Below are 26601 nucleotides of genomic sequence, written 5' to 3'. Positions count from 1 at the left end.
TAAATATTGATATTGCACAGACTATTGATACTCCACATGAATTAATACATTTTCAGTTTCTTGATCTATTGGGAAATGGAGGACTCTGATTAATTATTCTTTCGGTAACACTTTATATTAAGGTACCCAAATTCACCATCAACTAGTTGTTAATTAACATGCATATTAGCAGTATATTGGCTCTTTATTAGTCATTAGAAAACACTTATTAATGCCTTAGTCTACATGACCATATTCTACAAGCCATTAGTTGAGAGTTTTTCCTCAATAACCCTAATTAGTGCTTATTTATTGAAAGTCAGGAAGTTGTTGTACATGAGTCTGGGTCTTAATATGCTCTGCTCAATATGGGCCTAATAAGGCAGTCGTACCACAAGAATAGTAATTCTCCCATAATAACACTTAACAAATATGATCTATTCTTATCTAACAAGATATGAAACTATAAGTCTTACTTGTGTCTAATTAACCCAAAATTACGTATTTCTATCTAAGGTGAGCCGTGTGGGGGTCTTGTGCCTTGCTCACAGGCCCCTCTGTAGAGCCAAGGATGTAACCTGGCACCCATCAGCACACCAGTACACTATATTTCTCTTTACTTGGTCTCTTCTGGGAATTGAACCAGCCAAGTCCCTACAGACTGAGCTACTGCCGCCCCGACCTTTGTTACTTTTGAAGTCTGACAGCAGCAGGAAGGATATCTGTGGTAACTCTCTTTCTCACAGCACGGGTGTGTCACAAACTGAAAATCTGTCTCCCACATAGCACTCATTTAAATTATTAATATATTTCTATAGAGCGCTCTAAGTGGCACATAAAAAGTGTCTGCCCTCAAAGTCTTATGGGTTTGAGTTGCCCTTAAGAAAGTCAGAAATAGCATGAGAGAGAAATGGTGTTAATGAGAAAGCGTGGCTGCAGCGAAAACACCTACTGTGAGGTCAACTACAAAAGCAGACATAAACGTTTGACATTAGCCTTTTGATTGGCCCATTGAAACAAGTGATTTGATTGAACTGTTGAGATGAGCCACTTGATTGGCCCATTGAAACAAGTCATTTGACTGGGCCAATAAAGAAACTGATTGAACTAGCCCATTTGATCGTTTCTCCCTTTACTTTGATTTAGTGTATTAACATCTGTCTTAACATCTTTAGAGGAACCTTTAGGTCAGGATCTGCTCAGCTGCCACTGCAGATTTCCAGTAGATTTTGTGCTTTGGGTTTTTACATAAAGAAAACGTTGTTGCATTTTCAGTCACGATCTAAACCCATTAGGTTCAATGTGCTAATCATGAAAATCTCAATCAACAATGTTTGAAAGCTAACACTGCAGAGTTTATAGTTTCATAGTTATATTATTGTCAGTAATTAATTATTATCCCAGTAGGTACTTAGTAAAGTAAGTGGGCTTATGTGAGCTGAACAATATTGAAATTAAGGTGACAGAAGGTGAGAGAGACATTTCTTGTTTTTTGGAGAATAGTAATTTTCCATTTCTCTACACATCTGAGTCTAGTCTGTGTAATCCTTAACTTACTGAGGCAGAATCTTTTGACTGCATGAAGGCTTTACTTGCAGCGACAATCCACTGACCTGCGTAACTCCCCACTGAAAAAACTTTGTGAGCAGAACACGTCATAAATAACTCCAGGGCATCAAAGTTTCTTTTGTTTTGCTGGGCTGCTGCTCAGAACGATTTAACGGATCTGTTGAACAAAATGTAATTACCATCTTCTTCTCTACAGTTTTCCGGTGCAGGGAAGTATTTCACAGCATCAAATATAAATCAGAATCTCAACATTTTAACATTTAACATGGTCTCCACAGGTAATAATGAATATTCCAAAGTATCCAGTCCCTGAAAAAAAAAGTGTTTTTTGACCAAAACTAGATATGACTTGAGACCTTAGCAACACAGAAACAACAGAACATAGCATGTCCAAATAGACCAATCAGAATCAAGTATATCTTTAGCAATGCAATATGTATGACCAATTATTAATCATTATAAAACGGACAAGTCAAATCAAGCAATCTGATTGGTTCTTAGCCGTGATATACTGAGCGTATACCACGGGTAGAATTGTAAGTTACTTTTCACAACAAGTCAGTATCCCTCCGCGTCTGAGAAAAACAGTATACCGTTGGGATGAAAAGCAAACTGCCTGCAGTTTGCTTTTCATACTGGAACAAGAAAGCAGCGGAGAAGTAACGGGGCAGAAGCCCTCCTTTTTGACGCAGCGGTCCAGACATAGACATCAAACGGCAAAACATATTCAGTGTGCAGTTCCTTTGGGATTAGGGCAGGGATATCTAGATACTTTTGAAGGTTTAACATAATGAATTGTGCTACTTTTAAAGCAAGCAACGATGTTTTCAAATCTGTAATCAAAGAGGTCCGCAAAAACGCTATCGACCAATCAGATTGCTTGATTTTGACATGTGTTTGATCATCTGAACATACTTCCCTCGATGTTTGTATTTTTATTCACTGTAAGGTATGTAACTTTTTTAGTTTTTATCTTTTTTTAGCATATTGTTTATTATATTGTAACTTAGTACTTTTTTTTAACGCATGTAAGATATGCAACACTAAGCTGTCTGTGGCTCTTTCCTGCTGTAACGCTGCACATCTCCCCTCTGTGGGACTAATAAAGGTATTCTGATTCTGAAGGAGTGCAGCATTGCCACTTTCAACTGTCGCTGTGCCTCAGTAATGTGTTGGCTGTGTGAGCGGAAGATAGTGAAACATCAAAATACTGCTATAAAACAGAACATAAAGATCAGGCTTTCAGATTGAAACTTGAAAATACTGAGTTATCGCTTAGGAATCTTACGGGATGACAAATTGCCCAAAGTATACGTTGTTTGATCTACATGATAGCATGTCAAGACGCCGATGCTTTGACAGGTGATCAAACAGACGAGTCTCGATAAAGAATCGTCCTACTTTTGAAGAAGATACTGTTTGATGTGGGCCCCGGTATCTCTCTGTGCGAGTTCTTCGTGAAGGGAAACTGATATTGTACAGAAGATTGAGAGAGCTCCTTTCTGTCCTCTACACCAGTCACATTTGCGCTCATTTGTTTTGAGAGTGAACATTAAGGTCGGGAAGGGTCACTGCTCAGATCGGCATCAGAAAAAACTGCCACTGTCTTACTTTTCCTCAGCCTTATCACACTCACAGAAATGCACTCAATCACTCACTCACAGACACACACCTGCTCTCGGCACATCGCTCAAGCATGGAGCCAGTACAGCCACAGGCACTGAGCCTTTTCTTAATGAGCTCCAACAATCCAGTTCTGTCAGGTCTGTTGAATGATTGAGACAAAATAGAAATCATGTGCACTCATTGCAATTGGCTGGTGAAAGAGAAAGATGGCCTTGAAAGAGGGAGGGGGGGGGGGGGGGGGGGAATTAAATAAGCTAATTATGTCAAAGATATGAAAATGATGTCCAGAGAAGACATTGGTAAACAAGTACTCATAAAAAATGTATTCCATTAGCCTGTCGTAATCGTGTTTCTTAATAAAAAGAATCCATTAGAAGCTATCTGTACATGATAAATAATTTGTATGTGACCAGGACCATCTTTCATCACAATATTGTTGATGCTAGAAGTATCATGTGATCACAGGGAGACACATAAATACAGATATCTCCCTCCAGAACAGCATCATCTTTCCAACAGTACACAGCAATCACAGACAGTGATTTGATATTACATTTTGTCGGGAAGGAAAACTGCAATCGGCTTGATTTTAGTGATAGCGAAAACAATCCTATACTGTAGCAGCTTTCCTCTTATTAACTATGTCCATCTACAGCCTCCACCCTCAGGACTCCAAAGGTGTGTCCAGAAGTTGGATAAAGACTTCCTTCTGGGTGTTGTGATACACAAACACTTAACATTACTGATACAAGTCACTTTTATTTATGCTGAACACAACTAATTGACATTTCCACACTGACATGCAAGTGTAATTGTTGTAATGGGTATTTCTAGCAATGCTAACGGAATGGCTCTAGGGATGGCAATGTCGATTTGGTCTACTAAATATCTATCAACTATTACATAGATTGTCTTGACATTTGGTGCAGATATCCGTGGTTCAGAGGGGGAAATAATAAGGAATTTAAGTAATCCCAAGTGGCAACCTCTAAAGTGTGAGTCATCCCTGAAATAAACATGTTTACAACCTTGTAACACTGTAATGTTCCTGTTAATGAGGACTGTACGGTTAAATTATATTTTTAATGAAAAATGAAGGGGTGCTTAAATTGACAGGTGGTTGCTGTTAAAGGTCGTTATTTGTCTAATCTGCAGCATCGCCCGGGCCCACCCAGAAACCTCCCCCTCACCTATTTCTGGATTAACTGGGAGGCCGGCCGAGTCGTATACTGCCAAGTTGGCAATAGCTGCAGCCACTGTCATTAAGCTTTACAGCAGTTCTACTTCCATATTTCCTACAGTCTATGGGTAATCCCCTGAATATTTCTATTGTGCTGAGATGAGGTCCACATTTTTGGATATTTTAAAGTTTAAAATAATTTATTTTGGCGCTGCCCATCACACATGAAGTGAATTACTTTTGTAGCTCTCAGAACTGTTACGTCAACTAACATAGCAGTGGACTTTTGATCTTTTTCATTTTGTTTGAATGCAGTTTTGCTAATCCCATGCAGCTACTCTCAGTCCTTCTACGGTTGTGGTCTGTGTGTAACACGATTGTTTTTACCCTTTTTGACCAGTACATTCCCCAAACAATGATATCGATCTCCAAAGAATGTCCTTTTAAAATAAAGGTCAATTCAATTCAATATTATAGTCAGATCTTATACTGTACACATGGTACAAAGACCTATTGATACAGTAAGAATGCTGAATGTACAAATTATAAGTGACACCTTCTGTATATGGACAGACGCTGTGAAATAATTTCATCACATAACTAAATCAACTCTAGCCAGTGGGTGGGTTTCACTTGGTCCTAACATTGATTGGTGGATGAACGTGATTCAATTGTGTACTATTGATTGTTGTCATTCATGTTCATAGAAGTAATTTTTTGTTTGTTTTCTTAGATCAGGTTGGAGTGCCTCTGGTGTAATGACAAAAACAACAGTCCTCTTTGTAAAGGCCCAGATACACCGGCCAGCCACCTGAGAAGTCGCCGACGCCGACACCGACTGTTGCGTCGCTGGACTTTCCTGCGTATTTGCCGACTTCGCGCACTGGAACACACCGCAAATCCGAGCCAATAACTCTCCTTACCAGCAGGCGGCGGTAGTGTGTATTCATCATTCAAAAGAGGCAACAACCGGAACAACCGGAAGACAGAGAAGAAGAACAGACTCCGTGATATAAACAAACAACAAATAGCGTTTTTCTTTCCATGTTCACTCTCGTCCATTGAAAACATGAACGAACAGGATCTCTATAAACCGATGAGGTGAAATAGCCGTCCGTGTGTGTTCCATCTTCCATTTAAAATCATTTGTTTGCCTCCCTCACTTCAGTTAACGCTTCTCATGCCCTGATTCGCTAGCTGAAGAGCCAATCAGTGTTATCCCTTTGTCCGACTTCCGGTGGTGTTCCCGACGCCGATTCAACATGTTGAATCGGCAAGAAAAGGCGTCAGGTCGGCAGAAAAGACCCGACGGTGCGGCGCACACGACTCCGAATAGGGCGTGCCCACGCTCATGTTCGGCCCGTCTCCCATTTACTGCCGATTTCGGGCCGGTGTATCTGGGCCTTAACACTGATGGAATATCTGTGACTTCAGCTGCATAACACTTTCACTTCCTTCCCCTTGTTCCTGCTGAATTGGTCTGAAAATGTACTTTATAGAGACTTAAATCTATCTTCTGATGCATCATGATTGCTTGGGTTCCTCCATGCTAGAGAGATTTGATTGCACTGAAAGTGACCAAGAGAACAGCTTGTGAGTGTCTCGGGGAGACTGCTGCTTTTCTGTTTAAAAGCTCCTTTTGTTGAGAAATTTCATTGCCACATATTTTCTGTTAAAATAGTTTTTCAGAATTTCAGTGACAACATAAATACATGAAAAATAAGGCAATTTGTCTATGATACTTGGTCCCTAGACATGAAAATACATCTATAATTTATTATAGGGTAAACTGTCAGAAAGTGAAATCTATTTCCCCCAGTAAATTGACAAAAAGCAGTACGTTTCTATCAAACCGTCTCTTTCACTGTCAATGTCCGTCTATATAACACATACTTGAATTTCCAATGGATTTTATAAGCTCGACCTTTACTGGACCTTTTGAGACATGGGGCCGACCCAGAGTTCTCCTTATCTGACTGCAATGCAGACTAGATAGACAGTCAAAGGTATTGTGAGAAAACAAGGATTGACGGACTGTCTTGTTCAATCAGTTGTACGCCTGAAAACATCAGGTGCTCTTTAAGGTCCAACAGAGATCAGCCGAATAGTATCCCCTCCCCCTTAAACTACGCCACGAAGAGGAGAAATTGCATCACTGCGCCTTGTGCATGTCTTGGCATACTAAGTGGAACCACACAGACTTCCTGCGTTGCTCACAGCAGCTGTTTTTCTGTTGAAACGATGGGGCTCATAGCAAGCTCCTTCCTAAACAGAGGGTGGCATTGACCCTTACTGTGCAAGGTTTTCTCATGCCTGTGGGGCGAATGGCTGAGATTCTCTCGCAGTGTATTCCCCTGTGTTCATGGCACCATGGCAGAGGATATCATTATAGCAGGCCTTGACCTTTGACTTGAGCTGGCAGGTGTTATTACCTGTTGAATGTTTCCGGATCCTTCAAGGTCAGAGCTGAATTCCTGCAGTTCAGCTTTTTCCCTCCATCAGCTTACGGTCAGAGGCTGAGGTGTGGTGGTTGATTCTGGATGCGAGGGTGCTCTCAAGGCTTCGACGTACAGCAGGTGTGGTTCTGTTGCCCAGTATGACTTTCTTGTTTTTGCTGTTTTACATCCTTAAAAAAATATGTGAGAGTTAGGTTGCGATTAATAAATGTCTGAGGAATGGATTGGGATGAGATACTAATTGGTTATGATTAAGGGCAATATGGGTTATAACATCAATCCACCACCTAATCATCCATACACAATAAAGCCAAATGAATGCTTGCCAAATCCGTGTAACAACAAGGGTCTGGCTGGGTCTCCATGGCATAAATATCATCACCTGCCCATGTTCGCAAAGGCATATGGAGACATTACCCACCTGACAGAAGTTTCATAATATATGTTTTTCTTTACATTTCACCTGGAACTGGAATGTCCTTTCTCTTGCCTTAGTGAACTAAGTATACATTTTCTAGTTAATGAAACACATTTGAGTACAGCCTCCGAGCTGTATAATGTACACATCTTGACTTTCCACTTTGCTGCATAACATTGAAACAACATCCAGTTCACTGGCACTGAACGTTAGCATTGGACATAGGTCAATAATATTGCATAATCCCATAGGGATACTAGGCTGATCTTTCTACATGTTTCTCTGTGCGAGAAAGATGTTTGGGTAGAGAGGATGTTCTGTACTGGAAGAGCTACCTCATCCATGCTGAGTGTAGGTTTAACCTACAGACTTGGAATTGTTGCATGCCAGAGGTCACGAGCGCATTAGCAGCAGCAGTGTTGTCTGCGTGTAGCCCGCTCATTAGCATGACTGGCTCATTAGCATGACACCGCCGCGGCAGTGGTGAGAGGTGGCGTATTCCCGCTAGGGCTGTACCCGAATATTCGACTATTCGAATATTCGTTCGTTGGCCAACTATTCGGGTTTCAATTTCATTATTCGGATATTCGTTTTTTTTTTTTTCCCAAAAGATTTTTTTTTTCTAAATGTATGCTATTAATAAAGGCGAATTGCCATATTCTTATACTATATTTATACTTTTGAATTGCACTGTTAAAATGCAGAAATATATACAATCTCAGCCTGTGCTCCTGACATCGCGTTCACTCCCAGTCACGAACACAAACAGCACGCTTCACCTCGCTTCACCTCGTTTCACCCACAAAATACCGAAGACTTCAGCTGTGTGGGACCATTTTAAATTGGACGACGGTAAGAAGAATATGTGCCAAATATATGCGATAAGAAACTGGCCTACCACGGTGGCACAACAACTCTGAAAAGTCACCTGGATGCTGTAAGTAGTAGCCTAGCTTAGCTTAGCTGTGTCAAGTTGCCATGATGAAGCTGCTTTACCTGCCGTTTAAACAGTAACGTTACACATGATAAAAACGTGCACTTACTTTGCTTGGAAAATAGTTACAAGCAAGCAACCGAATTGTTTTTTTATATTAGTTTTTTTAATTTTATCCGAATAGTGAAAGTAATAGGAGCAATGTGGGAACATCTGGGGCTAAGGCAATGGCATAAAGTTGAGTAGCTCAGCCTAATAATAACTTGTGTCCATAGGTGCATCCCCACGCATCCCAGCCATCAACATCCTCAACAATACAGCAGACCCTACAGTTACCCTACAGAGGACACATTTAGTTTTAATGTTTGCGAGTACTGAGACAATTAATAAATATAAATGGTAATAGTATGCTCTTTCTGCGCTTCTGCTTAACTGCGTGTTGTCAGGTTTCTCGGATACGGAGCGTGTTATGAAACCTTTTTGAACAAATATTTTTTGGGAAAAAAACATTTATAAAAAAAAAAATACAAATCTCTCCGCACCGAATATTCGCTGCTTATTACTCCCGAATATCCGGAGCCCGAAAAAAGGGTATTCGGGACAGCCCTAATTTCCGCCTCACTGAGCTTCCTTTCCTGTACTGTACAAGGCCAATCAGGCATGAACTGGAGCATCAGATCTTGCCTTCCCCCCCCCCCAGGTTGGTAATGGTGCACTGTTGCCATGGTTACCGATGCATACATGTTCAATTCTATATGGTGGTGTGTCACAGCATCCGATGCAGGGGTCTGGCTTTCAGCTCACCTTTAGGCTAGTAGCTCATTAGAGTGTGAAACAGTTTGCATATGGGATACTCACCTTGTCACTAGTGGTTCAAGATGTTGCTGACTGCAGAGTGAGATTGTGTGAAGTGAAAACAGGCAGCCCTGAGGAGAGAACAGTCGCCTATAGAGGCTGTTTAACCCTGATAATCAGGCTGAATTTCTATATTTCATTTATTCATCCTTCAGAAATTATGTGCGTATTTGCAGATGTGTTATATAATGGGAACATCTCTAAGTAATGTCATCTCTTAAAGCATGTGTATGGCAGAACACATACATTCATTTTGAGGACAATAGTCTCTGTGGATTTCTTTTTCAGAAAGGTAGTTGGCTATAGAGATGAAGTTAACTTTCTTTTTACTAGCCCATACAAATTGAATGTATCTCTGAACAGCCCTAAGCCTAATTGGTGTATCAACACATCTGCGATATGGGTTGCAATACAGGGGTTCAAGATTACACAAAAACACAACAGCCAGTCAGAAAATTCTGCAACAATTACATTTTCTGCAAGCAGGAGTGGTGTTCATGTGTTTTGTTGAGCTTGGTGGGTTTTTCTCATTAGGCCATCTCTTTAACAGTTCTGGCTGTGAAAACCAAACCAGGGTCGGAGCACAAAACATTGTTTCTTCATGGAGAGCCTATTGTTTAGCGTCTTTTGATCTCTGCCAGAACACATTCCCATTTATAATGTAATGTTGATTCGGTTGAGGCTCCATTCTTTGGATTATCTGCATTTGTTTCAAAGTTTTAATGAGATGATTTTGCAAAAGGTTTCAAATGTAATTGGCTTGTAGGACTGAGTAATTTATTCTAACTGTTTCACACTGTGTAGTGTGAAGTGATAAAGGGGCAGCGGGAGTTACCACAGTTTCTGACCTTTCACTTTATTGAAATAATAAGTTTGAATGCAAGTTCAAATAAGCTCTTTGTTGCATTACTAACAGGACAGATGATAATCATCTTTTCACGAACAAACAGACTACTGTTATAGAACGTTTCTCATGAGACGACTGCTACTAATGAAGGGAAACTTTGCATCATAGCACTTTCCATTTAGCCTGGTCAACGGTTATGAACCAGAGGAGAAAAAAAGGCTATTCCAACATGTCGCCAGCATTTTTAGATGCTCAATTGCACTTAAACCCACACACAGCCAGACTCCCAGACACATTAGCTGTCTCAATATTGACCTGAGGGTGTTTAAAGCACTGTACAGTAGCTCGCTTGTGGCAAACTAGCACCAGCTGGAGAAGAGCGCAGGTGCTTCAGGGGCGCAGCAGCCTTCTTATGGATCGGTCAGTTGTAGGGCCCTTCAGCCAAATAATAGTTTTATTAATTGCAAATGTCAACAAAGGTTTTGAAGCTAATCCAGCCACAATAAACTTGGAATATAAATATACCCCCTCTGCCGGTAGACAGGGTTCAAACGATCAACTGTCTAAGAAAGATGAACCGAAGATGTATATAACGAGAAAAGCTAAGTGCCTCAAGAAGCATGTGTGGGAGTCAAAGCTAAGTCATTAAAACATTGCACCGTGTTGCAGAAGACAAGTTAGAAGCTCATTATACAGTATACATTTACTAGTATCCGTGACATTATCAGGAGTCGAATGGAGGGCAAAAACGTAAGATATACTGTAAGTAACATTGATTTACAAAATAAAGTGAAGATCTGAATACCGGTTATTTGGTTGTGTAATGGCCTCAGCCACACAGGGTAAACCAACTACACTGCACCCTCACCTTCAGTAGTTTTGCTTCAGTGCAGCTGCAATAAAACATGCCAATTAACACCACACAATTGCTTTAAATGGTAAACTCTTTATTTGATTGCAATCCGACATTACTTCAGATATTTTAGCACAGGTATTTGTTTGTATTAATTACTTTCTTTGTCTCTTGAGTTACCATGTCCATTGGGGGAGGTTACTTCCTTGTTCAGCAAAGGGCGTGGCAGAGCGCTGAGGACTAAATAAATACTGCATGAGCCAATTGAGACAGATTGAGACAAATAACCTGCTTCCATGTTAAAGGGGGGATTTGGGTTTTGTGTATTGTGTTACTATTAATTATCCCTTGGTTTCAACTTGGTTTGGCCAAGCCACTATATAGGTTCCTTGGTTTGTCATTTTACCAGGTCAGTTTGTTGAGTTGTTGTTAAGTTGATACCATGTTTCTTTGAGGTATTTTTTGTTGACCTCTATTATAGGCCTAGTTATTAGAAATGATTGATTTCTGATGTTTTCTTTGGACTTTTGGGTAAATAAAAATCTCAGTTTATTTAAACCACTCCTGTGTTCTGTTGCCTTACTGCTTGGTCCCTGACAGGTTGATAAACTGATTTTTGCTTGTCACTCTTCCTTTTCACTACTGGTGATTAGATGAAGTAGACAACAAATACACAAAGAGTGGTGGTCTCAGCAGGCAGAGAGAAACACAAGTGGGTTAATCCTTGATCCACTGGAAAGACCAAGTGGCACGGATTTTAAGAAGTCTAAAGCCGCAGATATTCTATTTAACTGAAGAGCTGACGTGGATTTGATACAATGATACCTTTGCTCTTTTATACTCCTTGACTAATTATCTTTGTGATAAACTTATATTCCCAAAGCCCCTCAACGTTTTTTTTCTTTGCACATGCATTGGAAAACCAACCCAAGGAAAGCCCCTGCTAAAGGCTGTGCTTGATGGTGTGACGTCATCTTGGTCGTGCAAACTCTCACGACCCTCAGGGATGTGTCGAGTATAAACCGGACATATTACATCTGCGCACAGTGAGATGATTAAACTACTCTTTAGTGTTGCAACCATGCATGCAGGGATATGAAAAGTCTGGATTTGTGTGTTCCAAGTTACCATAGATATGATAAAAACACATGGGTAATGGTATGTAGATGAGAAGAAAAGCATGCAAATGGAGATGAAAAGAGGAGAACGACCTTATCAATAAAATCGTAACCCGAAGACTGCATGATAAAGTGCTTCTAGTTTATGGAGCATATACTATAATGTTAATGGTTTTGTCGATTGAAGAGTAAAAATGGACAAAAGAGAGTTCACATATTCTGACTCTTCTATACAGTACAGGACACTGAACAGTGTGGGACCAGTTGAGACAGACAGCCCTCTGCATGATGCAAGCAGCAAAGACATCTGTAGCAGGGTCTTCCTGCTGAGACAGAGTATGTGGAGGCGGAAAGACAACAATGCAGTGATTGACCCATTCATCACTGCATTGACACACCTGCAGAATAAAGAGCACAGCCTCCTGTCGCTGCAAAGCATGATGACATTGTAGATAACCTCGGTCACAGCTAGTCGGATATGGATTACTGTAGTTTGTGTGAGAAAGCTGGCTTCTCTTACTTCATATCACATCTTTCTTTATAAAGGGATACTACACAAACTGCCCTGATATCATGGGAGTTTATGAAAACAGGATTCAAGACTATCCCACCACTAGTGCTGTTACTCAACCCTGCTAATTCATTGTTTTAAGCTAACTGCTCATTGTTTTAAATCTCTTTTATGTGAAACTCTGTATGCTGCCCTTATAAAAACATATTCTGAATCTCAATGTGAATCACTCCTGCTTAAAGGGGACCTATTATGCAAAATGCACTTTTTGATGTCTTTTACAGTATACATAAATATGTGTCCCCGGTGTGTCAGGGAACTCCGTACCCAAATCTCTAAAAATGGGGGTAGCTGATCCAGATTTGTGTCCGATATGACGTAACATCGGATATGTGGACCCACAGCACTATCAGAAAGTTGCTATCAGAAACAATGACGTGTGTTGGACGTAATATTGTCTTTGTTTACATTAGCAAGCATGCTAACACTCAGAGCTAACCTGTACTGGAGAGAGTATTTGTAAAGAAGCAGGAAATAAAAAAAGGAACTCGCCTTGTGGTACACTGGCAAGAGAAAAAGCATTTGAGCTCCATAATGTTTCAGAAATAATCCTTGATGTGGTTTGGAACATGATATGGCATTTATTCGCGGCAGCATTTAGCTTTACCTCCGGTAGAATTCTGAGCAGGCACAAGCTCTCCCTCCTCTTTTTATTTTTTCAAGCTAAGGACCCAAAATCTGCATGTCTCACATACCTCATTCACACCAACGCAACTCCGGTTCAAGCTCCGTGCTAGAGCTTTTCAGGTTCAGAACCGGTTCTTCGGTTTAGCTCCGGCTCTTTTCACACCGCCCAGAGTCCGACTGGTGCTGCGTCATTGCGTCATCGTTTGCGTCATGACGTAACCGTTTGCGTGCTTGCTTCATAAAGCCAAACCGCGCGGAAACCCCTCACAGCTGACACAGACAACAACAACAATGGCCGGAGGTTTTCAAGCTCCAGCTCCGAGCCGGCCCTGAAACACCGTTGGTGTGAGTGAGGTATAACAGGCCTGAAACAGAGGGATATGAGGGATTTCTAAAATGCATGATCTGTTTGATATTTTGAGCAAAACACATCATAGACATGTTTTTAATATATGTTTATGTATCTGAGACCCATAATATCTGCACAATAGGAGCCTTTTAAATAAAAGTTGAATCAGAAAACTGAACCTGGGTCTGATGGACACACTTCATTATGGGCATCCTCACCGGAGAGCAGAGTTATTCCACAGAACTGGTGACTGTTCAGTTTTTCATCACATCAAAAGAGGGCAGCTAAGCCCTTCTGAAAATTAAATGAACACTTGCAATCCTGGTTTAAAGTAAATCTGTTGGGGGTCGTGATTTTCATCTTTGTAAAGTGATTAGGGAGGGGGGAGGTGTGAATTGCTTTCCGATTCTCCCCACCAGCTCCACCTTTTAATAACGTGTTGCTAGGAAAGCCGTTGATTAATCTTTATAAAGGTTTAAAGGATTACTTCACCCATGAAATTAAGTTTTGTATTTCAATTACGTATCCGTTTGATGTCTCAAACAATCTTGCAAAATGTCTATCAAAGTATTTGTTTACAAACTCTCACACAAATTGAGCACTAAATCAGATTCCGAGTGTGAATGATTTATATAAAAAAAGGTTCACTGAAATTGTGTTGACAATTTTGCTGAATACAAGAAAAAAATGCTGCAAACTACATCTCTGTAACATTCACCCTTATTAGAGTTGACAGTTGCAGGAATTATACAGCACTGCCTTTTCTTTACTTTGCATAGTGGAAGGTAGATTTCTGAGAGGTTGGACCAACAGCAATATATCCCAGACAGCTCCACATGCATCTCATAAATATGTAGTGTGTATGTTTTTTCTGCTTTGAAGTCTCTTAATTGATCGCCCACCTGTAATCGCCGACATATCTTCCTATCAATTGCCCACTAGCTAACATCGCTGTGAGTGTAACTCCTCAAAAGTAACATGCTGGAACAGAGCTATGACAGACAACAGATCCAATTATTATTCTTCCCACTGCTCATGCCTGCTTGCCAGTTGGAAAGAAGTAATCTGTTGCATGAGCTCACTGGATGAGATCAGGAATTAGAGTCATGAGGCATTCAAATTTCCTCACATTTCTTCAACAATGCCATTTAATTACATGGACACCCCTGTATCATCGCACAGCACACACAACTTTGTATTTGTGTGTGTCTATGTGGGAGGATGGGTTTTTGTTTTTTTACCAAACCGGCAGTTTCGTACACCCTACTGTGGAGCAAATGGAGACTGCTATCCAATGCCACGCTTGTCTGCCTCTTTTCAGATCACTTCCTCCACTGGCTCCCGCCATCTGGGGGAGGTTTAGCCTTGGTGCCTTTCAGATTTGGAGAGGCTCCAACAAATTGTCGTGTCCCCTTCAGCCTTTTTACTGGGCTCCCCTGGTGGTCTTTCTTTCTCTCTCTTGTTGTCTTAATGGTGGCACAACGGTTATAATCCTTTGCAGGGCCGTCCCTGGCCAACATGAGGCCCCACGCAAAGTTGTGTGAGGCCCTCTGTTTCGCGAGCGTCGACGGGTGGGTGCTAGTGGAGCCTCGCAGCGGCGAAACCGTGCCGCGCCACACTAATTGCGCCTCATAAGCGCATAGGTGCACCGCATTTTCGGCTCAGTTGAGGCACCCTCCACAAGGTGAGGCCCCCTCCGCAAAGTGAGGCCCCATGCAGTCTGCATGATCGGCCTGTAGGGAGGTACGGCCCTGATCCTTCGGATATATGTCTCTTCTCAGACACATCTGGCCTTCTCTTATTATGAATCTGCTTTGTGATGACCACAAGGATGAATCTGATCAATATGATGCTGATCTGGTTCCTTCAAAGTAAAAACTCAGCTTTCAGTCGTTCAGGTCCCTTGTAGTTATGAAACTCATTGTATAACCCAGTGGTTCTCAAACTTTTTCTGTCAGGCCCCCCCTTTGGATAAAAAAAAATGTTGGGCCCCTCCCAACACAAATAGTCAGGCTCAGTGGCGGCGCCAGATATTTATTTTGGGGGTGCTGTGGGGTAGCTTGACGTTTCATAGAGGGTGCTCAAACATTTAGGGTTTCCCATTAATGTACCGGTCGCTACAGTGGAATTTTCTACTGCAACAATCCCCACGCATATACACAGTGTGACAGTTAAAATGAAGGCTCGAGGCATATAGGTGTAAGCAGGGGTAAAGTGCTATTTTTATAGGTGGTGTGTGGACCTCACATAGGGGGGTCCGGGGGCAAGCTCCCCCGGGAAGATTTATTTTTAAATATTGAAGTTAAATGCATCAATCTGGTGCACTTTGACAGCAAAATGAAGAGATCTATGGATACCTCTCTCAACACCCATCTGAAACCGAACTGTAAAAAGATTTACTTTTTCTTTATGGATATTTTACAAAATCACCCTTTTAAACTTTATTCTTTTTTTACTGTCATATAGTATTTCATACCTGTTTTTCATTTATTCTCTAATTTTTTTATAACTATAATGATCATTTAAACGTGTGCCTCGGAAATAATTGTTTCCATTAATGGTGACCAAAACGTTTGAGAAAAACTGAGATAACACTGAGAGTCCTTTAGTTCACTGAGTCTCTCAGTCAGATAGGAGAGGACTCTCCTCCACTTTGTTGTTGAAAAAACTCCTTATATCCGTTAGCGTAGCTCGCTAGCACCAGAAGCTAACAACAACGATCTCCGGTACCGGTGCGCTCTCTCTCTCTCGCTCGCGCACGCACACAAAATGTCTTGTTCCACACACACACACAGAGCCGAGCTTTAATGAAACACAGAGACCCAGACGTATTATTTTCGAATCAATAATTTTTCAAACTATGATTTTTTAAAATCTTTTACATTTTTTTTTTTTTAATAACCATTTTTCCTCCTGGTCTCTCGCGCCCCCCACTTTGGGAACCACTGGTATAACCCAACATTGCTTCTCCTGTCAGCTGTTCATGGCGTTTAAACTTTTTTAGCTCATTGTTTTCATTTTATCATTCAAAATGTTATTGCTTTTGTTCAGTCTCATTGCTTTCATCAGAGTTGTTTTTGACCACTGGAAGCGGATGTTTCCATGTAAAAACCTCATACTCGCAAACTCAACACCTGATGTTAGGGATAAACTGGTGAAATTAAGTATTTAGTAGCAGCTTAAATACCAACAGCTGAAAAAAGAGAATGAAGATTGGAAATTGGTTGACACAGACACAACTCGAGAAGGGTGCTAGTGTTTCCAAATCTGATGGAGGAGTAAATAAGCCAGGGTATGCTAGCAGGATAAAATGGCTCTACTATCCTATATTAGGTTGGCAAACCCCCCCAAAAGGCAAAAATAATAATCAGTTAATACAGGTCCAAGTTTAATAGTGTGCACATCAACATTGTATGCAAGCCACCCTCAGTCACATTACAATTCCTTTTGTGACTGTTGAATGATTTCCACTAAGGGTGTTTGAAATGTATGATTGTTACATACTGTATATTAAACTCTTGTTGGTTTGTTTAATTGTAATAAGAGGTATAAACAAATAATTAATGTAAACTATTATTCCTAAATATTCCAGTCATACAAAATATATAAAAATACCAAAATGCATTGAAACAAAACTATTGATTTTCATTTCATTGACTATTGTCATGAAATAAATATGTTACCCTGCTTATCAACAATTAGTTTGTTAAGCTAGAAAGAGCTCTCCATCTTAATGATGTCCTTTCCGTACATGTCAGGCTTACAGGATAGGACCTGCTCCATCTCTTGGCCAGGGGAGGGGACAGGGATTTTGTTGATCTTGGCAAAGCTCTGACTGATGTCCATAAATGTTTTATTTTTGGTCTCAGGGAGGACGAAATAGAGGTAGATGGATCCCAGGACACAGACGACCACAAACACCAGGAAAGCAAAGTCCTGCAGCGCCTCCTACACAAACAAAAAACACAATAATTAAACACACCAAAATCATACTGTATGTGTCAGGACTCAAAACTCTGGAAATGGATGAAATACCTTAGCCAATCTTTTCACCAATTTGATGGATTATACTATTTTAGAAATCATACTATTTGACGATTGCTGTTCTCTCTCAAATCCTGCCATTTTTTAACCGTCCTAAACTCTTGCCAACTGCAGAGAGACGTCGTCTGTGGCATCTGTTTTGACATCTGTGTGTCATGGTGGGCTTGGCATGATATGCACAATAAAAGGTCCCACATGCTTTTATATAAGAGTATTCGCAAGTCTGAGAAAATGTCCGCTTCAGATTTCGAACAAAATGCGTATTTGTTTGTGAATTGAAAAATGTACCCACAGTCTGAAAGCTAACCTTGTCCAGTGTGTCATGCCAATATTAGAGATTAGTGACAGATTTGAAAAAAATACACAGTCTGATTACCCAAAGGGAGATTTAGAGTTGGAGAGAGGTTTTGTGTGTGTGTGTGTGTGTGTGTGTGTGTGTGTGTGTGTGTGTGTGTGTGTGTGTGTGTGTGTGTGTGTGTGTGTGTGTGTGTGTGTGTGTGTGTGTGTGTGTGTGTGTGTGTGTGTGTGTGTGTGTGTGTGTGTGTGTGTGTGTGTGTGTGTGTGTGTGTGTGTGTGTGTGTGTGTGTGAGAGAGAGAGAGAGACAGAGTGAGAGACAGAGTGAGAGACAGAGTGAGAGACAGAATTGACTGACCCTCACTAGTCCGTCACAAAGCTATAATACCTTGCTCATGTGAGGACTCAAATGCGTCGCTATGTAACTGGTATTAGATCTGTTGTGTCCAAGCAAGCATGACCTCAATGAAAAACTACTTTGATTTCATCTGTTATATCACCACTGCTGTTTGTCTCTGACAGTGTTTTCCTCTGTTCACTGTATTTCATAATAGCACTGAAAAGAATAGAGCATCGTGCAAAACCCCTGACCCATTTTCCATGCCGCCTCTGTGATGTAGCGCTCATCTGCAAAGTTAGCAAGTTTCCTCACAAAACACTGCCTTCCTCCCCCAATAGTCATATGAGATGAGTCAGGCTTCAAACAGGACATTTCTGCGTCCACTCCTTCTGTCATTAATCGAATTTAAGCAAGCCTAGTGGATGGAGCAGAATGAAACAGTCTTGTGGTTGACGCATGGATAAGCCTTTGATCTGCTGTGGAGGCTCAGCTGGGTTTAGCTTGGTTCACATACCAACAATTAGACATGCATATAAAGACTTATGATTGGCAGCAAACATATAAATGTGAATTATGTTTCATGTCATTTTGCAGCCAGGGTGACATTAAGAGGGGAGATGGCGCAATAGCCGTGGGCGGCTCTGGTGTGGGGGACCTGCAACACTGAGCTTGAGCACTGCTGTGGCCCAGAAGAATCTATGATAATGCAATTTGTGTTACTGTACCTGGGTCAAAATTGAGGAATGTTTTTTTTTTCATTAATGTAATTTAATAAAATTGTAACGAAGTGACTGTACTATAACTTGTGCCAAAATAACAGAAAATAAGTCACTAAAAGTAAAATTGTTTGTAAATTATTGACATCATGTTTTTTTTTCTTCACGTTTTAACTTTATACTGAACTAAAAGTGTTGTACTCTGGAACACTGTCTTTGTCTCCTTCGCCAACACATTAAATGTGCCCCTCACATTAAATAACTGGCCCCAGCATGGCCCCCCCGGTAAAATTGATCATGAACCGCCACTGGCTATAGCACTAATTGGGGAACCCTGATTCAGGAGACAGGACAGAACAGTGCAGGACTGGATGGAATAAGACAACACCGGTCAACACAAGAATGTTCAGTACCAGGACACGACTGAAAAGGATAGTGCAGAACGACACAGTCTAACAATGTAAGAAAGGTTGGAGAACAGTAAGGTTCAGGATATGACATACAGAGCATACAGACACATATAATGAGACAGAACAAAGTAAGACGGGACACAATAGAAAAACAGAATAATGCAAAGCTGGGATGGGATAGAACAGGAGGGAAAGGACAGTCTAGGACAGAACAATGCAAGGTGGAGCCGGATAGACCATGTTTTTTTGTGGAATGGGAGAAAAGCGGGCAGGACAATGCAAAAAAAAAAAAAGGCTGGTTGGGCCAGGATAAAAGGAATAGTTCAAGATAGGACAGAAAGGGAGAGAACAGAACAGTTCAGGACCCAAGAGTATTGGACGGGACGATAAGTATATTGCAGGGACAGACAGAACAGTTTAGGAAAGTACAGAAAAAGGACAGTTCAGGCCAGTATGGGCAAGAATGACGCGACTTTTATTTAGTGGGAGCTGGAAAGGGCTACAACAGAAGAGTTTAAATTAGGATGAAGGGAATGGGATTGTACAGAACAGGATGGGGTCGCTCAGTACTCAAGGGTCATAACAAATCAAGCATTTTTTTGTTTAGCAAGGGCTTGCGGTGAGGGTGTGTCATTGAAAGGGCCCATTGTGATGAAATAATCTTGAGAACACTGTGAAGAAGAACTTTGAATCCCTACCTGGCCCTGTTCTTTGCAAACACCACCAAACAGACACAAACCAGAGGAAACTGTTGGGTTTTTTACAAAAGTCATTCAACATTTTTCTTCCAGTAGGCCTCTTCCGGTCTGATAATAAATTACGAGATTTGCCATCTCAGTGTTAAATGAGGTTTTAAAAAAAAAAAAAGTTTATGTTGTTTTAATGTTCAAGGCAGCAAGTTTTTTTTATTAGCATCTTCTGTGGCCCCAACATTTGAATGAGTAGGAGGGTGGGCGTTTTTGCGCAATGCATGCTTTTTGGTGCTTCAAGTAAAAAAGAGCAAGGGGATGTTTTGCCACCTGCTGTGGACATACATCAAATTGAAGTGTATAATTAAAAGGTCCAGGTCCATAGACTCGTTCCATGGAGATATGTTGCATGTTTCTAGGCAATTCCAAGTCATTACCGGTGACAGAAGAACTGTATACAGTGATGGTGGGGGTTATTTGCATGTGAATGGGCTCTCATAGATTGTGCTGAATCTTCCCAATGGGAGGCACACTCAAGGTCGGTGTTTGTGATGCATACAAGACTGCACATAAGACTACAGCGCAAATGTCCCCCGGGGCTGTTTAGAGATTTATGGATTACCATATGTCAATGCTGTCACATGGGAGCACCACAATGGAAAGACATACCATCCTTTAGCATCACAGTTATGGATCACCGCTAATATAATCCTCACTCATTAGCACCACATACAAACGTATAAACTCACAGTTTACTAATGAATGGGATTGGGTTTGATGGCTCATTAGTCTCAATAGATTTATGATCATCAACCAGAGCCTGTGGTTATTGCTCCATTTTATGTTTTATAGCATCACAAATGATATTCTTGTCAACTGCAATGTTGTAATGTTTTAAATTAACTACAAGAAGCTCATTAAATGCTAACAAGACTTTTTAAATTGCAAACAAGGCCCCGTCACTCATACATTGATTCTAAAACCTTTCAGCTTTGCAAAGAAAACATGGCTCGCTAAAGCATAAATTGTTATGGGTTTATGTAGAACCCTTTATTAGTGCTTATTATTTAATTAGACCTTCCATGAGAAGATTTATAACTGACATCACATAAAACATGATACTTATATATGTAAGGGAAACTTCTGCAGCATTGGAGAGTCAGGACTCAGAGAGACACGAGGAGAGTTGGAGCTTTGATGTCAAACACTGATGTTTATTTACAAGTATCGGCCGGAGAAATTCACATTCAAGTCACAGCAGCCAGAGATTCTGACTGCCCTGGTGGGTTGCCATGTCAAATCTCACCAGCCTCTCTCTGATAGACCTTTTAACTAGTTTACAGAGAGTTAATCCACATATTGGGGGATGGTGCGTAAACACCTGTGAACACTGGAGATATCGCCAACATCTGGAGATACTCTTAGGCTGACCGAGAGTTGACCGGTCATAAAACTGAGAATAAGTGCAGCAGCACATTCTTTAAAGGAGATAACGAGTCAGGGTTGGTCGTAAACGTCAACACACAGAAAGGTTAAATATCTTAGGAGTAATGAAGAATTATTCTTTGACAATATGAAACATGAAAAACTTGTTGTAAAGAAAGGATTGTGATTTCTCAGCTATAAGTTATTTTGAAACGGATTCCATCTCCTTTGTAATCCAAAGGGACACACCAATCAATGGTTTCTAGCTTGTGGGTTCAGAAAAGGTCATACTTTTCATGGACATTTTAAATAACCCCTCGTGCATATCCCAGTACTGTGGTTCTCAACAATCCTAAGTGGTAGTCATATAAATCCTTGAAAGATGACTCTGTTAATAAATTATCATGGTCGATACCTGATTGGATTACAAAAATGAAAGTGAAGGCTTGCTATTTATTGTCACTGTCCTCGTATTTATTTTCTTTCCTTTTTGCCTGCTTTATTAAACAAAAAGAATATGTTCTGACATGGGAAATGTGCTATCAATGTCCTGAAGGTGTGCGTATAAATGGTCTGAAAAGGATGAAATCCCAAAGTTCAAGCCAGAGGGAGTTTCTCTCCCACACCCTCCCCCCTTTGCCTTGATTGGACTCCTTTGTTTACTACTGCGACATAGTGACATCACTATCTAACTATGAACTAGGGGTGTAACGGTTCACAAACATTTCGGTTCGGTACGTACCTCGGATTTTAGGTCACGGTTCGGTTCGGTACGTTTTCGGTACAGCAGAACAAATGATCACAAAACATAAAACATTTTTTTTTTTTTTTTTTAAATGATTATTAAACTGTGAATAATGTATTCACTCAAATAAATACAAAATATAATAAAATAAACATTAAGGTGCAGCGTTTCGATGAACTGGAATAATCTGTATTTGAACTGTACTAGTACCTAAGCAGCCAGTTTGACATTATGACTTGCTTGCTTGTCATTTCATGTTTTTTTAAAGAATAATGAACTTGTCCACATTGCTTGCCGGAAGAGCAGATCTGCTGGCACTAACAATGTCTCCTTCTGTGGACAACACCCTCTCGCTAGGGACAGAGGTAGCAAATACAGCCAGATAGCGCTTTGCTAACATGGCAACATAAAGATATTTGGCGTTTGTAATAGCTTTGGCTCGGTCTAACTTTTTGCGAGTGGTGGAGGCTTAAATGCTAGTGGGAGTTGGGTTTGCACTTCAGTCTTTTTTCTTTTGGTACCGGGGATATTCACGTTCGGGTGATGCCTTTTCAAATGAGTGTGCAAGTTTGATGTATTGCCAGCCGCGTAACCAATTTTAGTTAAACAATGCCGACAAACAGCTTTGGTTCAGTCCACCTGTCTTTGTCCGTCATCCTTGTACGTAACTGCGAAACCAAAATGTTCCCAAACCGGAGACTTCAATGATGCTCGAGGATTTTCGAGCTCAACTTTATCTGCGTTCGCCATTTCGCCAGTTCCTCAAATTACTGACTACATTTGAACGCATCCCTGTGACCAGCTCTCATAGTATGCCTCTCGTCCAATGAAATAACTTGGTCGCTCTATGACGCGTTGAACCCAATGTGAGCAAATTACTCTGAATGCTGCGACGCAGCACCTGAGATTACTTCGAAAAAGTTCTTCACGTTCTAAATTTTTTACGTTTAACGTTATATTAGTTCGGTACACTTCGCTACCGAACCGAAGGGCTCGTACCGAATAATTTCGGTACGTGTACCGTTACACCCCTACTATGCATACATTGTATGTGATAGGCTAAGTGGCGGGATATCTCTAAGCGATTGACCAATCTCAACAAAGTTGACCAGCTAACTAATCAGAGCAGACTGGGCTCTGGTTTCAGACAGAGGGTGAAAAGAGGTGCTGCAGCACAGGCAGTATGAGAAAAATAAAGAGCTTTTTGAACATTGAAGCATGCAACATGTCACAGTAGAAGCACAACATAATAATAAGAAATCCTGAAAATGAGCAGAATATGGCCGATTTAATGGACCATTTCCTCATAATGTGGATCTCTGCCCACATAATGAGACATACAAACAAAAAGAAGAAGAGGGCTGGCTAAATAAGATAGTTGTGTGGCAGGCAGTGAGTGTGACAAACTGCCATGGGCTGCAGACACCAGGTCAACAGGAAAACTACTGATGGGGGTCGATCTTCCATAGAGTGTTTGACATCAACATTGGGGTCAACTGCTGCACTGTTGTTGTATAACATGTTATTATTTTAAGATGGGAAATATGTAAGAGGTTTCTTTTCCAGGAATCGGTATTGCATTGTCGGTATGACCATGGCAACCATGCTACACATTGACTACACTTGAAAAGCAGAGGCTCTTTTGAATGGAAACAAAGAGATTCCCGCTCATCTCTGGAGCATAACAATGCTCCACACTGTCTTGGTAGAATTCCAAGATAAAAACATGATTCAAAACTCCGCGTGGGAATAAACAAATCACCAAATCAGATTGAGTCTAACCTAAATTATTGATGTCAGAAGCTCAAAGGCGGGGCAGACAGTGACAGGATGTTGGCTTACTGGTATCAGAACTTCAGTGTGAAGCGACCCATTCATCAAATGACTGTCCTTGCTGGTGAGCAGTCAAACAACCGCAAAATGACACAAACCTCGCAGAGAGAAACAAAACAACTACGAACGATAAGGCTGTGTCCTTTATGTCTTGCTTCTTTAAAGGAGCGGTTGGGGGACTTCAACAATTGTTTGTCCAGGAGCCTGATGTCTTGTATTCCGGAATCCTAAAGGCTACAACTTTAGGGTCGTAGCCTTTGCAGACCATTTGCATGCACATAATACACGCCTATAACACACAACAGGAAAGAGAAAACCCAACAAAAAGACAATAGGGACTCTTTAAAGATTCAATGTTTCCTTAAAAAATGTACAGCTTATTAAGTCAAAGTTAGGGCTTTAAATTGAAGTCTTAACAGAGTTTAAAAACTGTTTTACATAACAGTGTCACAGTCTGCCCTCAAATTCTAGACTCATCCCCCCTGCATAACCCAGGGTGACGTCAGCGGTGGCGAGAAGAAATGTGACAGGCGAGCAGTGTGATGTCTGAACAGGGTCAGAACATGTTTCAGGTGGCCGTCAGTGAGCTGCGAGTCACTGCTTTGATCTGTGACGTGGGCCTGGCAAAACCCCAGCAAACAAAACTAACACTGCAATATGTGTGGCACTGGGTGGCTAAAAATAACCGCATGTCGCCTTCTCTCTCTCACCCTTGTCTCTGCGTTTCTCGCCTTGGTCTGCTCTGTCTCCTCTGCTCTTTCCTAACCTCTCTAGATCTATTTATGTAGGTCTCCTGTGGCATCACTACCTCTTTGCTGTATGCCTCTTCTGTCTGTCTTATTACATATTCAGCTCCACTTCAACCTGACCTTCAGTGACTGACATCTATTTCCACCAGTCTCATTGTTCATCCATTAAATGAAGGAGCCATTTATTTGATCATCACATTACATCGCTGCTCTCTGTCTTACTGTTCAGGCCGACAGATGTTAAAATATAAATAAATATACACGCTCACTAGTTCCAATCGGGCATCAGGAAGTGATGTGAAATGAAGAGACAAAGAGGAGGTGAGTAATTAGTGTCCTGTGGATCTGCCCACCCTCTCGAGTTGACGCTCCGCATACAAATGTAGATCTGGCCCCTCCCTGACAAGCCCCTTCTCATCATTATGAACATTGAAAAGATAGCTTATAGGATTACACACACCATATGTTTCTGCCAAAACCAGTTTTCATCACTTCACATTTTAAAATGCCTTCCTCAGTAAAAGAATGCTTTACTCATGGTAACAGAAACGTATCTTTTATGGTGTTAGAGTGCTATTTGCTACACACAACATTGCGTAATAATTCTTAATTGGTGTTTTATTGGATTTTTCCCTGGAAAACTGACACAATCACGTACATTTTTGACACATTATTACTGTGGAATGATAACTGACAGGGTGCATGAGTTGATGTGAAATACTTATTTTTCATTTGAGTTATATATAACCTTTCATCATGCAATTGTTTGCATGATATCTTCTGAACATTCTTTTTTGTTTGTTTTTCGTGTGTACTAGTATTTTGTGGCATTTACACCTGCATCCAAATCAACTATGGAAGTGGCGTTACTTAAGAAGGGATGTTATGTGTCAAATATATAATTCCTGTTTACTGCAGGACACAAACTGACCGTGGGTGAAAGTCCTTTGAATTTTAAAATCCATAGTGCACCTTTCAGTATTTATATCTTTATAAACACATCGGTTCTTGATGTGAAAAGGAAAAATGTTTAAGTACCGATATGTGTTGCCCTTTGTGATCTGATTTCTTGTCATATTTGTTTAGCTCTGTTGCTGTTTCATCCTCTGCATTTGACTGACCCTGTTAGAAAAATATCTTCTTTCTCTAAGAAACCACTGTCTTTGTGTTTGATATGCCCTTTTTCAGCTATTTTAGTTCACTCTTATTCTCCCACATACTGTATGACCCACTGGTGCAGCTGGCTGAAAGGACGAACCTTGGTTTGTCTGCAGGGGGTGCAGTGAATACGGGCAGAGAACATTTGATGGAAGGTCAACACAATGTCAGTTCAATGTCCACCATGCTGCAAGCAAAGATTCACTCAGATCTCAAACTTTTGTGCTGACATTTTTCTCTTTCTCGTTTCGAACATGTCCTTCAATTTACAGTAAAAGTTTCATTTCCTGTGTGTGCGTTAATGTATGTGTGTCCTTGGATGGAATAATGCATTTTAATATTGAAAAAGTGAATCTACTGCCAATAGCCTACAGTATGCTACTAGTAACTGTTAATTCTCCTCCTCCTTCCCTCAACCTTGTGCAATATTGTTCCTCAACTCCATCCAAGTGACTACAGACAACCCCCCCCCCCCCCTAGAGTTTTTAAGCATTCAGGTATTGTTGTTGCTGCGGCTGTCACAAAGACATAAGAGTTAGCTTGTCGTTTTCCCATCCCACAGCTGCCCTTTTTAGCGACTTATTCAAACCATCATTGGCAAAGCAAGAAATAATTAGTTGATGCATGATATTATAAATTATTAATCAGAGTAATAGGTTCAAGGTTGATCTGCCATCCTCACAAGGTTTCTACTTCGCTGCAAACAACACCACCACTAAGTGTTATGCAAATGAATGCATGATGTGCCAACCAATGTGCAAACGAGCATAAGACGTCAAGTGGTGACTTTTGAAACGCGTGCTTCCTCCTACAGT

General features: G+C 40.8%; 1 protein-coding gene across 4 annotated transcripts in view; it reads right to left on the bottom strand.

Annotated features, from left to right (window-relative positions):
* Positions 1–26601, bottom strand: part of slc2a9l2 (solute carrier family 2 member 9, like 2) — a 147897-nt gene that overhangs the window by 337 nt on the left and 120959 nt on the right. For 3 of the 4 annotated variants that reach the window (XM_079682204.1, XM_079682205.1, XM_079682206.1), the window contains one exon: positions 16758–17330. The exons of the other annotated variant lie outside the window; for it this stretch is intronic. In XM_079682204.1, the coding sequence (XP_079538330.1) occupies positions 17094–17330 (237 nt within the window). In that variant the 3' untranslated portion in view covers positions 16758–17093. Of the gene's footprint in view, positions 1–16757; positions 17331–26601 lie in introns of those variants that run through there. 4 annotated transcript variants of the gene reach the window in all.

This window comes from Notothenia rossii, assembly GCF_949606895.1.
Source record: "Notothenia rossii genome assembly, chromosome: 5".
Taxonomy (NCBI): Eukaryota; Metazoa; Chordata; class Actinopteri; order Perciformes; family Nototheniidae; genus Notothenia; species Notothenia rossii.
The sequence above is the reverse complement of the archived record's forward strand: the minus strand, read 5'-3'. Positions and strand labels throughout refer to the sequence as shown.